At 34.1% G+C, this 15,144-nt stretch overlaps 1 protein-coding gene across 3 annotated transcripts in view; it reads left to right on the top strand.

Moving 5' to 3' along the window:
* RNGTT (RNA guanylyltransferase and 5'-phosphatase) overlaps positions 1-14,879 on the top strand; it is a 134,520-nt gene extending 119,641 nt beyond the window's left edge. For all 3 annotated transcript variants that reach the window (XM_039343100.1, XM_039343099.1, XM_039343098.1), the window contains 2 exons: positions 10,981-11,104; positions 13,264-14,879. In XM_039343100.1, the coding sequence (XP_039199034.1) occupies positions 10,981-11,104; positions 13,264-13,424 (285 nt within the window). In that variant the 3' untranslated portion in view covers positions 13,425-14,879. The remainder of the gene's footprint in view (positions 1-10,980; positions 11,105-13,263) is intronic.
* The last annotated feature ends 265 nt before the right edge of the window (positions 14,880-15,144 follow it).

The raw sequence follows: 15,144 nt of genomic DNA, 5'->3' as shown, positions 1-15,144 counted from the left end.
TATAATTATCATAAAATTATGGGCTAGAAATGGAAGAGTTATGCTGTTGCATTTTAGACAGCATATTCATAATAAGCTGTAATAAAATAAGCATTTTGAATTGGATATAAGAATAGGCCTTACTTGCAATTACAAATGTGTGTTCAATTGAAATACTTTTGAAGCTCAATTTAACAAAGCAAACACATTTTCTGGCAGCTTTAGCATAATTGTTTCCAGGGTTGAAATCTCATTTGATTTAAAAAAAACAACAACAACTTGAATAAAGCTAGCTGCTGGGAAGCAAAGCACATTTGAAGAAAACTATTTCAATTAACTGGTTTTTCAGTTTTATGTGAAATAATAAATAACAGTAAGTGTTAAAGTATTCTTGTTTATTTTATTCATACTTTAGATATGATTTAAATGATTTGTTTATATATCGAAATTGTTATTTTTTAAAATATATTTTATTAGATTTTATATGGGTAGGGAAAAGGTGGGGTCGGTGCGGGTACAGGAAAATCGGGATAAAAGGGACAGGGTGTGGATAACTACAGTAAATAAGTAATTCAGCGAACAAGCTGTCATCTGGGTCTTCATATTAAGTATTATTGTTTATACAATACTAGACATTTATAAGAATAAATCGGTATAGTTACAACTGATATTTGGTAAAACACTAATATTCCTTTAAATAATTAACATAGTTGATAGCATAACAACTATTTCCAATCATCAACCTTAATACTTAATATAATAAAACTCTAAAATCTCTTCTTATTCTAACGTGTTTCAACCCACTGATAAAATTTTCCCCAGGTTTTATAAAAGATTGAATCTTCTTTCTCCTTCATCTCTAATGTTAATCTGTACATTTCTGCACAATCTAGGATTTTCAAAATTATAATCTGGTCTGATAGTAGGTTTTCATTTTTCCAAAATTGGGCAAATACTATTCTTGCAACTGTTAATACATGTAATATTAAATAATCATTTTATTTGCCATAGTTAGGTCTTAATATACCTAACAAGAACAGTTCCAGTTTAAATTCTATCTGGATTTTCATCATCTTTTCTAACCATCTATGAATCTTAGACCAATATTTTTTTGCAATAGAACATGTCCACCAGGCATGATAATAAGTACCCGGTTTTTGCTTACATTTCCAACATGTATCCGATAAGTTTTTAAACATTTTTGCTAAGCGAACTGGTATCATATGCCATCTATAAAACATTTTATATTAGTTTTCTTTGTATGTTACTGCTTTAGTAAGTTTAATATTTTTATCCCACAGTTTTTGTCAGTCTTCTAATTCTATAGAATATCCAAAGTACTTTGCCCATTCTATCATTGTCTCTTTTACTTGTTCTTCTTCCATCTTCCAATTTAATAAGTATTTATAAAGCTTCTTAATCAAATGTTCATCTGTTTTTAAAAGTATTTTATCAAGTGGAGTCAGTTCTTTGTAAAATCCCATTATTTTTATGTCTTTTTCATATCTTGTTTGAATTTGCAAATAGGACCACCATGTTAAGTCAATAGCTTGTTGTTGAAGGGCTTGCCTGTCTTTGAGTTTTCCGTCCTTGTCCAAAATATCTTTATAATTAACAAGTTTATCATAGTTAATTAAAGTCGGGTAAGCAAATGCTTCCATCGTTGAAAGCCACTCAGGAATTTTCATACACATTTTGTGTCTAACTTTCTCCCATTCAGGAAGTAAAACATTTCTTATAGCATGGTTTTGAAAGTACTTATGTATTTTAGCTTTCTCGTACCATAAAAAGGCATGCCAGCCTAGTTGAAGGTCATATCCCTCTAAATAGAGAATTCGCTTATTTCTCAGAGTAATCCATTCTTTAAGCCAAAGCAGAATAGCTGCTTGATAATAAAGTCTCCAATCTGGAAGTCCAAAACCCCCTCTATCTTTCGAGTCTTGTATAAGTTTACATTTAATTCTTGCTTTCTTTATTTGCCATATAAATCTTAATATCATTGCGTTTAAATCGTCAAAAAATTTCTTACCCAGCTTTACAGGAACTGTTTGAAATAAAAAAAATTAGCTTTGGTAAAATGTTCATTTTAACAGTCGCTATTCTTCCTAACAATGATAGTTGGAGATTTCCCCATTTTTCCAGGTCTATTTTTATTTGTTTTATTAGTCTCTCATAGTTATCTTCTTTTAGTAATGAATATTTCGCCGTAAGATAGATACCTAAATATTTAACTTTTTTAACTATTTGAAGATTTGTCTTTTTGGCGAGTTGAGTTTTCTGTTTATCAGTTAAATTTTTTTGTTAACACTTTAGTTTTTTCCCTATTTATTTTCAATCCAGCCATTTCTCCAAATTTCTCAATTTTCTGCAAAAGTTTAGGGGCTGTTTCCAAAGGCTCCTCTAAGATAAAGACCAGATCGTCCGCGAAAGCCTGTAATTTATATTTCTGGTCTTTAATCTCAAGACCTTTAATATGTCTTGCCTGATGTTTCTAGTCAATACCTCCAGAGTAAAAATAAAAACATCCCTGTCTCGTGCCTTTTTAATATCAAAGCTCTCTGTATAATCTCCATTTATAAGTATCCTTGCTCATTGTTTCTTGTAGATCTCTTGGATTGCTTTAATAAAGTTTTTACCAAAGTCCATTTCCTGTAGTTGTTGAAACATAAATTGCCAATTTAAATTATCAAATGCTTTTTGTGCGTCAAGAAATATGAGCGCCATCTGGTTCCCTGGATGATTTTCATAATACTCCAAAATATTTAAAATAATCCTTAAGTTGTTCTTTATCTGTCTTTTAGGAAGAAAGCCATTTTGGTCTGGGTGAATAAATTCTATTAAAAAGCTTTTCATTCTTTCTGCCAAAATTGCAGCAAAGAGTTTATAATCCACATTTAGTAACGATATTAGCCTGTAGTTTTTTAATTTGTGTAGGATCTGTATCTTCTTTAGGTATCAAGGTAATATTAGTTTCAGTCCATGAGTTCGGAACTTTTGTCTGTATAAAAGTTTCATTAGACAGGTCCTTCAGAAAAGGAGTCACGGTATCTTGTAAAGCTACATAAAATTCTGCAGGTAGTATCTTGCTTTTGTCTTTTAATTGCTTCTATGATCTCCATCATTGATATCTTCTCATTTAACCTCTGTCGCATATTTTCTGATATTTTTGGAAGATTTGCTTTTTTTAAATAGTCCTGAATTGCTTCTTCAGAGATCTTCTCAGCCTTATAAAGTAGCTCATAAAAGGCCTTAGCAATTTTTTCGATACCATCATTATAACAGTGTATTTCACCCTTTTCATCCAGTAATTTACTTATTGATCTTTTTTCTCTTTCTTTTTTCAGTCTATATGCAAGCCATCTACCTGGTTTATTGGCATTTTCAAAAAAGTTCTGTTTGGCTCGTTTAATCTGTTGTTACATAGTATCAATCTCAAGTAGATATAATTTATGTTTTATTAAGTCCATTTGTATCTTCAATTTTTTCTTTTGTGGATCAGTTTGTAACTCCAGCTCCAATATACCAAGCTGTTATTTCAATTTGGACTGCGTGATTCTCTTTTCTTTGTTCTTGTTAGCAACATAGTAGTTATAGCTAAACCTCTAAAGTATGCTTTTGCCATGTCCCAAACATTTTGAATAGAAGTATCTTCCTTTTTATTGATCTTAAAAAAAATCCATTTCTTTTGTTGCTAATTGTAAAAATTCTTTTTCCTTCAAAATAGATTTATTCAGAGACCATCTCAATCTTTTCTTAGATCCTTTCCATGTCATTTTAATTGGGTTATGGTCTGCCCAAATATTTGATTCTATTTCAACTTCCTGTATCATAGTCTTCAAGTCATGGGAGGTCCCTATCATGTCTATTCTTGACCAAGATTTATGCCTGTTAGAGTAAAAAGTATATTGTGTCTTTCCTGGATTCATCTCTCGCCATATATCCTGCAAACATAGTTCATCTTTCATTTTTAAATAAGATTTAGGTAAAATATTACTTCCTTTCTTCCCTTGTTTATGGCTTTTGTAGTCTCGAACTGCATCCATAATTTCATTAAAGTCTCCCAATATACAAAGACTATGATAGTTTAAGTTCACAAGTTTGTTGTATAGTTGTTGAAAAAATTGCTCTTGTTTCTCATTGGGGGCACATATTGCCACCAACAATATTTGTTTTTGATTCCATGAAATCTCCACCATTACTATTCTTCCTTCCTCGTCATAATAAATTTGTTTTGGATTCAACTTTTCTTTTATATATATCACTATCTCTCTTTTCTTTTGTAATGCCGAAGAGAGATTAAGTTTGCCTAGTTTTGGCTGTTCTAAAATTCTAGAGTGTTGTCTCTTAATATGAGTCTCTTGTAGACAAATTATGTTCATTTTAAGTTTCTGTAGCCTATGAAATATTTTATTCCTTTTTGATGGGGAATTAAGACCATTTATATTTATTGAGTATATTCCAATTCAAAATTATTATTTTAATGAGACATTTTAATTCTATATGCTATATATAGAACATTTCACTTAATATATAGAGCAGACCACAGTTAACATCAAGCATACATACAATGAGGGAATTGAAATCTATATTTGCTCCTTGATAAGCACACCAATTTTATATGGATTTATATGCCACTTTCATTGATTTTTAAGTATATATTTAAAATATAATGCAATGGTTTGTCATTAGTTTTCAGGAACAGTACAAATGGTAGAATCTAATATTGTGTTAGCAGAAGTTCTGCTTTCTGTGGTCCTGCAAATTATTTATAATGTATTTTGTGAGAAACAGGACTCATTCTCCCTTCCAGTTCCTTAGAAAAAGATGCTTCTGTTAGCACACACATAATCAGTCTCTCTCCTCTGTTCCCCATCAGTAGCAGGCTACAAAACTTAGTGGCATGACACAATGCTGATTTTAGCATGCCGTTACGGAGATGAAAGAAGCCCCCTATAGGGTTAAAAGATCTTGAAAAGTATAATCACATTTCAGATATTTGGTCCATGCCTTTCTATTAGCATCATCGTGTCACCCTTCTCCCTGTAGCCAACAGCTATGAAGTAAATAAGTAGAGTCCTAGCCACCAAAAGAAATGGATTCCCTGATGTTTTAACAGAAACATGTATTGGATTTCATTCATGTTATGCCAACTGGGAGGCTGCATTTGACAAAGAGGGGCCTTATGTAGAAACATTGTTTTATTACCTAAAAGGATTTAAAATGATGAAGGAAAACATTTTTTTAAATTAAAGAGTAGAACTGAAAGAATGTATTATCTTATACCTCTGAATTGCTCAATTGCTGTGGTAGTTGAGCTGTTCTTACATAAAGATTTAGGGCAGTGATGGCGAACCTTTTAGAGACCGAGTGCCCAAACTGCAACCCAAAACCCACTTATGTGTCGTTGGGTGCCGGGTGGACGTGGCCCATGGGTGGGTGTGGCCAATTGGGTAGGCATCGCCCATTGGGTAGGTGTGGCTGTGGTGGTAACAGCAGACTGGGTGGGAATTAAAAAGTTCAATCAATCAATTCCAATTTTGCGAGATCTTTTTTTCCGCAAGAAATTGAAATTGATTGATTGATTGAATCTTTTTATTTTTTTGCTCACAGTGGCGGAGGCCTAAAGCGAAAAGGTTTTATAAAACCCAGCTGAAGGCCTAGGACTGGGGTGACAGTGCGCGTGCCCACAGAGAGGGCTCTGCGTGCCACCTGTGGTACGCGTGCCATAGGTTTGCCACCACAGATTTAGGGGCAGTTTTGCAAAATATATCTGACAGTTATTTTTAAAATATATTTGGGCTATATTATTATGTAAACATTTACAGATAAAGAGTCCTTGTCTTTTTTTTTTTTTTTTTGCTTTTTGCTTTTTGGAGATCCTTTTTATATATGATTTGGGTTTTTTTTCCTGAGAAGGATAAAAATCCATGTTGTGTATTAGACAGAAAAGATAGGCATGAAGTAGAGAACGGAATGGAACAGAACAGAACAGAATAGAATTCTTTTATTGCCAAGTGTGATTGGACACACAAGGAATTTGTCTCTGATGCATAAGCTCTTAGTATACATACAAGCAACAAGTGATAAATCATGATCATAATCTTAAAAAACAATCATAATAAACCATAAGATACAAACTCAGTGATAGTCATAGGATACTAAATAAGCAAATAACATAAATCATAATAGGATACTAAATAAAGGCAACATAAATCATGAGCTACAAACAAATTATAAGAAGCTAAGGAAATAGATAATAGGAAAGATGAAAAGATGAGAAGGATAATAGGTAATACAGCTCTACTAGATGGTTTGACATCCTAGAACATAGACAGTGTTGTAGGAATTAGTTGTTTAGTATAGTGATGGCATGGGGGAAAAACTGTCCTTGTGTCTAGTTGTTTAGGCATGCAATGCCCTATAGCGTCGCCTTGAGGGAAAGAGTTTAAACAGTTTATGTCCAGGATGTGAGGTGTCCAGAATGTGTCTATAAATATTTTCACAGCCCTCTTTCTGGCTCGTGCAGGTCCTCAGTGGAAGGCAGGCTGGTTGCAAATGTTTTTTCTGCAGTCCTAACTATTGGCTAAAGTCAGTGTCTGATTTGTTTGGTTGCTGTGTCAAACCAGACAGTTATAGAGGTACCAATGACAGACTCAATAATTCATTTGTAGAACTGTATCAGCAGGGGAGTTTGACTGAACCACCAAGTTGAACTAAAATTCCTATTTCAGACCAATTCCAAGAAGGTCTTATGGGGCATGGCCCGTGCAACCACTGATCTTCTCAGTGCCTTACTTACCATTAGCTGCTGCACTTGCATTCAAATGCACCATACCCAACAGGCCTGCCCACCGGTCCTTCCCCTCTGCCTTCCCAGGCCCTCCTTTTCTTGCCATGCTTGTATTAAAGGTAATGAAGGAAAGCATCAGTCTTGCATCAAGAAAAAATAAATGCAAGTAGTCCTCAGCTTATAGCCATTCAGTTAGTGACCATTTGAAGGTTCAATGGCACTGAAAAAGCGACTTATGACTGTTTTTCTCACTCTTCTAGTAAAGTTATCCCCTTGCATCACGTGGCCTTTGAAGGTTAATTAAAAAAAAACAAACACCAATGCAGTCCATTTCCAAAGATTGCTTGTTCCTGCTTTAATGGGATAAGAAAAGCAGAGAATTCTGGAGGGTCTACCTTACAAAACAAGAACAAACTTTTTATTGATGGCTGGTATTGATGAATCTAAGCCGTCCTAGTTTTTACAAGTGTTACTTTCTGATATTACTAAACTGTGATTTGTAGGTTGGACCAGTGATTATAGTAGATAGTGATCGCATAAATTATAGGGGGGGAAAGGAATGTTTTATCCCCCTCCCCTCCTTCCAGTATATTCAGAATAATTATAGTAACGTGTCATTGTTTAAACTGATCAGCACTTTCTGTTAGGAAAATGCATTTAGGTTGTTGTTCTGGCAGATGTTATCATTTTCTGGAAAGATCTTCCAGATTGTTAATGAATGGCCAAGCAAGTACATAGATAGTTAGTTAATCCCACTTAATTGTCACAGTGAAATAGAGCAAGCACATAATTTTCTGCTATTTTAATTCTGTGAACACTATAAGAATGATAAATTGTGACACAGCCTTATAGAGAATGCTAATTTGAGAAAGTGATTGACTACAATAAACTTTCTTCCCTTCACTTTTCCTTCTCAAACAAGTGGTTCACTAACATCTTTTCCTCTTTTAACAAGAAATGGATGGATGGACTTAGCTAGCTAAAGATACATTTTACCTGGCAGTGATTACCAATTAATATGCATTTTCAATTCATTATGCAGTCTAATGTTTTTTTCTATGTGCAATCATATTCACTGTGGATTAGGAAAGGGCATGTTTTCCTGAATGTGACTAGCTGATTCCACAGCTGTAAAACATCTGGCTGAGAAATGCTTTTCTGTGACATATGTGATATGCTATAAAAAAGAATATGGATGGACACATTGGGCAGTTAATCACGCTAACGAAATGGAAATGATTCTAACCTTATTCTGTGGTGGATAATTTGTTGGGTAAAACTCCCAACATTTCTCATGATGTCACTTCTGCTAAAAAGATTTAAATCCAATGTCCCACCAGAAATCAATATAATTGCCACAGTGGTGGTGATATGAATTACTGGTATGTGTACAGGGGGCCGGGGGGATTAGTGGGGTTAGAAGGAAGCACTTGTGATGATTAGATCTAAATAAATTTAAATTACTACAGAAATGATAATGGTTTACAATTAAGAGGATGGGGAATTTTTGGGGAAGTGCATTTGAGAATTTGCAAAATTTCTTCAGAACAAAATAATACCTTGCTGCTTCAACAATAGTGTATTAAGATACTAGTTAAGCTGAAATACTTCTGTAGGCATGAAGCTGGCACTGAGAACCCTGGAATCCTACTGTAATGAGGATCAATTTATAATCAATTATGATAAATCCAAAGTTTTAGTTTTCTTCTAACAAAAGACAAAAGCACAAGTGGACAATTGGTTCCCATGAATTAGAGCAGGTCAGATGTTTTAATATTTGGGCATAGTATTTCGGGCCTCCAGGAAATTAACAACCCAGATAAATTATGCCACTTCTACTGCCCAAAAGAGCACACAAATTTAAATTTGTTATATTAAATTTTATAGGCAACGGGGCATATTACATTCCAGCAGCAGTTAAATTGTTTACAGTTAAAACAGTTGCCCAACTATTATATAGGATACAACTTGACCCATACACAAATTATGAAGTCATTGAAATTTCTTTAGGACTTCATTCAGTATCCCAGTGCCGTATTGAAGCTTTGAAGCTTAATACTAAGTATTAAGACTCATGCCTGGTCTTGGATTCTAATCTCAGTATTTTGAATCAAGTTACATCTACAGGCCTGATGTTTCTGCTGTTGACAGACAGCTACCAATCTCATTGTCCCTGTATCTGTATAGCAGAACTTTGCAGTTGTATTTATCCTGAATCTTTAAGCCAATTAACTCTGGAGAAGGTCAAATTAATAGTAGAAGAGAGAATCAGGGAGATTGACCATCAAAGTGATATCACCATTGAGTGCCTTTGGAAATCTATCACCAATTATTGGACAGACCCAAGCCATTTACTGCAGGGTGTCTATACAATCAGAAGCTACTTCCTTCTGTTTCTTTTCATTTTTTTCTTTTTATACTTTGGGCTTTATCTCTCTCTTTTTTCTTTCTTTTCTTTATATTAATTCTTGTTAGGTTTAATCTGCTGTTTAAAATTCTTAATAAAATGTATATGAAAAAATAAAGAAATTATAAATTATTGCCTTGGGACAAGATTAGACTATTCATTTCCACTCTAGTACAGAAACCATTTCTCATATAATGAAAACAAGAATAGCATGGGTTTTGTTTAGAAAAATAGAACATGTTCAACAACAGAGGTTACCATAGCTACTCCAAAATTTTGCATGGCTAATAAGGTACACAAGATAAAGTATCCAAAACAAACAAAATGTTAAGTGGATGCAAATAATTCTATGACTTGGTGTTAATCTAATTGTAAAATACAGCTTGAAAGGTATCTGCATATGGTTTAACTTTTTTTTAATAAAACCAACCCTGGAAGCATTTGGATTATTTTGTTATAAAGGCACTAAGACAAAAGTATATGGCATTTCTGATTCTCGAATGTGTTAAATTATAATTCCCTGCAGCCCCAGTCAGGATATTAATGGAAATGAATATTGGAAGCTACAGTTATCAACATCTGGAGGCCATAGATTTCCCATTGGTTACTTAGTTTCAAACAGATGGAAAGTGGATTTGTAACTTACACCTGTGGGGAAAATATAATACATTTACCATTAAGTGTTTGATTTGTGTCTGGTTTATTTGAATTTTTATCATTGTAAATTTGTACAAACTCATAATTTTTGTGACCATAATTATTGCTACTTTGAGGAGAAATAGGATTACAGAAATGTTGGACAATTTTAAAAGTTGATTTTAGTATACGTTTACTGATTCAAATGACAAGTATAATTTATTTAAAAATCTAAGCTGATAAGTTTTAGGAGCTTATGAAATATATTCTTCTGATTAAATAACACAATAGACACAATTTCCTGTGTTCTATTTGATATTCTATTTCTGTATATGTAATTAGATCAAGAATAAAACATCTTGTAATTTAAACAGAAATCCTTTGCATTTCTGCGTTCTAGGTTTTTCCCCCTTAAAAAAATTACATGCCCCATAGCAGTGATGGCAAACCTTTTAGAAACCGAGTGCCCAAACTGCAACCCAAAACCCACTTACTTATCGCCAGTTGCCAGATGGGCGTGGCTGTGGTGCTCATGGCAGACTGTTTGGGTGTGGCCAAGGTGGGCGTGATCACCTCAATGTTGCTCATGGGGAGAGACACCTGTGGGGGCTGGGCAGGGTTGGGGGAAATCCAGGGGGTCTCTGGCAGGTGGGGCAGTGGGCAGGAGGCTCGTTCTGTGGGGTGAAGCAAGGCAAGGCAAGACAGGGCGGGGGAGCCATTGTCACAGGGCAAGGCGAGGCAGGGGCCGGGGCAGCTGCTGCCTGACACCATCAGCCCCTGCACAGAGGTCAGCAAGCGCATGGGTGCTGGGATGCATCCAGCCACATGGACCTTGGCTAGTTAGCGGGCAGCTGGTTGAAGAGGGATGGTTGCCATCTCCAGGGCATGGCGCGTGTGCCCACAGAGAGGGCTCTGAGTGCCGCCTCTGGCACACGTGCCATAGGTTCGCCACTACTGCCCCATACGGATGTTATGTATTCAAATACAATTTCAATATATATTCATAAATTGAAATTTAACTTCACTGTTTTCTGCTTTTATCATGCTTCTTGTATATTTGGGGTACATAATATGTTTGTAGCAAGTAATTTGGTACTGAATGATCTGAATTTGAGAAACAAAGTGACTTTTTTCATTTGCAACAAAAAATCTTTATTTTTAAAAACAGGTAACAAAAGACTTGAAGCAATTTGATAATAAAATAATAGAATGCAAGTTTGAAAACAACAGCTGGGTATTTATGAGACAAAGGCTAGACAAAAGTTTTCCCAATGCTTACAGTACAGCAATGGGTAAGTGCAATAAATTGGTTCTGTATCTGCATTTTGTTATTAAACTTTAACTAGCAAAAATAACTTTTTTTGGCAAAGACTTTAAGATTCATAATTTGAGTTTTCTTGGCTTCGATAAAAACTGGAGTTCAGAACCAGAGTTTGACTCATACATATTTAAAAATGAAATGTGGACTGGCATGGAGCATTCATATCAAGTGGTCTTCTCTTGTCTGATATTTTCAATTGTATTCAAATTAAGACAGCCACTACTCAGTGAAAATTTCTACATCCTAAAATAATGTGCAAAACATGGGAAATAAGAGATTAAAATTATGAAAAAATGTTTCCTTATATAGTACATACTAATTTTCCTACTGCTATTAAAAAGAATCTAATAAAAATTGTAAAACAATAAGTTTCTTCCCAAGGAAAATGCTTTAAAAATCATTACAAATTATTATTGTTGGTGTTGAATAGCTCAAACTAAAATGCATTTTAACTCTGTGCACTTCATGTGACAAAATGTATTTTGAAAATCCAGAGGAAAAATACTATTGGTATGTTGTAATGAAAGTTACAAAAATATTTAAGTATCATATTATTTGTTGTGATGCTTTTATTAACACATCACTGATATTTATGCGTACAGCCATAGTTACATGCTGTTCAGGATTCCATATTTGTACAGTTTAGGTGTCAATACTCTCCATAAAAACATGAAATTACATAAAAATCTATACTTTCCCCCAAATAATGTATTGTCTGTATATGCCTAAACATTACACAATCGCTTACAATTAATAGCAAACATTTAAATTTGTTTAAAAGGTTTTAATTGCTTCTTACAGTAATGAATTAACCTTTTAGACTAATGTTTCCAAAATACGATATCAAAATTTATTACATAGTTACAAGGCACATACCAGGCTGTTCATCACAGGATTCAGTACAGTATAGTGCAGATGACACTAAGCTGGCAGGAATAGCCAACACCCCAGAAGACAAACTCAGAATCCAAAAAGATCTTGACAGACTTGAACAATGGGCCCTATCCAACAACATGAAATTTAATTTGGAGAAAAACAAGGTTTTATACCTAGGCAGGAAAAACCAGGGATACAAGTATAGATTAGGCGAAGCCTGGCTCAACTGTGTGAGCTCAACTGCTCACAGTAACTGTGAGAGGGTCCTTGGAGTCCTATGGACAATCACTTAAACATGAGCCAGCAGTGTGTGGCAGCAGCCAAAAAAGCTAATACAATCCTGGGTTGTATAAACAGAAGCATAGAATCAAAATCACATGAAGTATTAGTACCACTTTATAAATCCTTAGTGGGACCACACCTGGAATACTGCATCCAGTTTGGGTCACCATGTTACAAAAAAGATGTTGAGATTTTGGAAAAAGTGCAAAAAAGAACAACTAAAATGATTAAGAGCCTGGAGACAAAAACTTATGAAGAACGGTTGCAGAAATTGGGTATAGCCAGTCTAGAGAAAAGGAGGACTAGGGGTGATATGATAGCAGTATTCCACTATTTGAGGGGCTGCCACAAAGAAGAGGGGGTCAACTTATTTTCCAAAGGACCAGAAGGCAATACAAGAAACAATGGATGGAAACTAATCGAGAGAAATAACCCGTAATTAAGGAGAAACTTCTTAACAGTGAGGACAATTAACCGGTGGAACAGCTTGCCTTCAGAAGTTGTGGGTGCTTTATCACTGGAGGTTTTAAAGAAGAGACTGGGCAGCCATCTGTCTGAAATGATATAGGGTCTCCTGATTAAGCAGGGGGTTGGAGTAGAAGACCCCCAAGGTCCCTTCCAGTTCTATTCTGATTGATTGATTGATTGATTGATCAATCTTAGTAGTAGCAGTCTCAGAGACTGGAGAAGAAGCATCAAAAATTCTGGTTTTGAGGGTATGAGAACTTTTAGGTGTCAGTGTAGAAACTGACCTTTACAAGGAACATTCTTCTTTTGAACTAGTTGAACATGGCTGCTCATGAATGGGACTTTCTTTGAATTTCATTCCATGGATTATGTTGTCATCGTACTCATAGAAGTGTGCAGGGCAATTGGTTTGGATCTATTGGATTTTGAGAATCTCCATTCTCTGTAAGTACAACTGCGAATAAATGTTTTTTCTTGCTCTCACAATGCGTTTTTCCCTTCCAGCTGTTTGCAACAGTATACAACATCCAGTGACAAAAGAAATACTTTTTGAATTCATTGAAAAATGCATGACAGCAACTCCAGGACAACCACGTAAACATCACCTCGATCCTGACACTGAACTAATGCCACCACCACCACCTAAAAGACCTCGGGTGTCGTAACAGATCTCTTCAGATCAAAAAAACAGTAGAATTGTTTAGAATTCTACAAGATAATATGTATGGTGTAAATATCCTGTAAATACTTACGTGCATTTTTTTTGGAATGCCACACCACGAACTAAGATTTGTTTTCTACTTGACAAGTTGAACATTTTTCCAAATTTGAAAAATATTTAATCTAAAGGGATGATGTGGAATCAGTGGAAAGCTATTGTTTGGTAGGTAACTTTCAGATTTGATATTTTATACCAGCAATCTGGAACTGTGAAGCCATGATAAAAATGTCCTCCCCCCTTTTTTTAAAAAAAAAAAAAACAACCAGTATTTCAGTAAGTGTGTGAAACTTATTGCCTTGTTTTATTTAGTTTAGTTCTTTCTTTTTTAAAAATAATTACAAATGGTAATGTAATGTTCTTAAATAAAAGTTTACCAGGTTTCACTATTTTTTTAAATACAGCCTTTTATATTAAAGACATTACAAGGTCTTATATAAAAATTGTATTGGATGTGCACTGAGTATTTTTTTTTCCAGCTTGAACTAAACATTTGCTGAATCTGTTTTAAAACTAGATTCTGCATTAGGACCAAACATAAACAGTCCTTGATATAAAAACTATTTCTCATTTCTGTACAAATAAATACAAGTTATATCAAAATGTATATCATTTGAGATTCATGAAGATTAGCCATTTTAACAATATAATATTAGTTTCTAGAAAGAAATGATAGAAGAAAAACCAGAAAATATGTTGGTGATATATAAAAGTGACATTTAGTCTCAATTCCAGGAAGAATGGCTATTAGAACAGTTGATATAAAAGAAAATATTTTCATGACGGAAGATAGAATGATAAGCTTAATTCAGTTTTAGTTCAGATGTTCAGTTTTCAAAGCAAGAGTCAGTTTAGCTGATTGCCAACATCATTCACAATCGGGGGTTTTAATTTTCTGGTTTAAAATAAATCATGATTAGCTGAAGCACAATTATGTTTTATTCTGCCCCTAAAGCATTTCATTGACATGGAGAACAAAGATGTGTTTAAAGTGGAGAAATACTTACAAGGGTAAACATTTTCACAACTTGACTATAAAAGAAACCAGCGGGCATTTTAGCAGTATTTATGTATAGATCACAACTATTTAATCAACCTCTAAGCTGAATAAATTTGTTAGTAATATAGTGGTAGCCAAACAGAATATATTAGAAACATTTAGTGTATATTTTTAAAGTTTAATATTTTTCTTGAGTCTAATATATGGAAATGCAATTTGTGCTTTGTTCAGTGCCCATTTTGGGTCTATAAAAATATTTATCTTTCAGGCACTGAAGGAAAAAATGTGGTTAATTATTTTATGCAATTAAAATGCTAAATATATTGTTTTAGTGTGCAGAATAAGCTGAGATTGGTGGAGGAAACTAAAAACAATAAAATGCTTATCTAGATATATTCAAAATAAAAAGAAGAGAAAAGTTTCAGTATACTAAATGCTGAATAGAAACAACAGAATGCTAATATGTAGAAAAAATTGGAATTACACAACTCCTATTTGGAGCAATCTGTTTTGAGAAAATGAAATATGTTCCACCAGGCAATTTGAACACAAGGTTGAAAGTTCCCCAAATTGCTTATTTAGTTTGAATTAGATTCAATTTCCAGACTACATAAATCCTAGTGCCCTTCCTGTCTTAAGGTACTGAAGGATGAGTTGATCAAAACTG

The sequence above is a fragment of the Crotalus tigris genome, unplaced genomic scaffold, assembly GCF_016545835.1.
Source record: "Crotalus tigris isolate CLP2741 ecotype Arizona unplaced genomic scaffold, ASM1654583v1 scf7180000017833.3397121, whole genome shotgun sequence".
Lineage (NCBI taxonomy): Eukaryota > Metazoa > Chordata > Lepidosauria > Squamata > Viperidae > Crotalus > Crotalus tigris.
The sequence above is the reverse complement of the archived record's forward strand: the minus strand, read 5'-3'. Positions and strand labels throughout refer to the sequence as shown.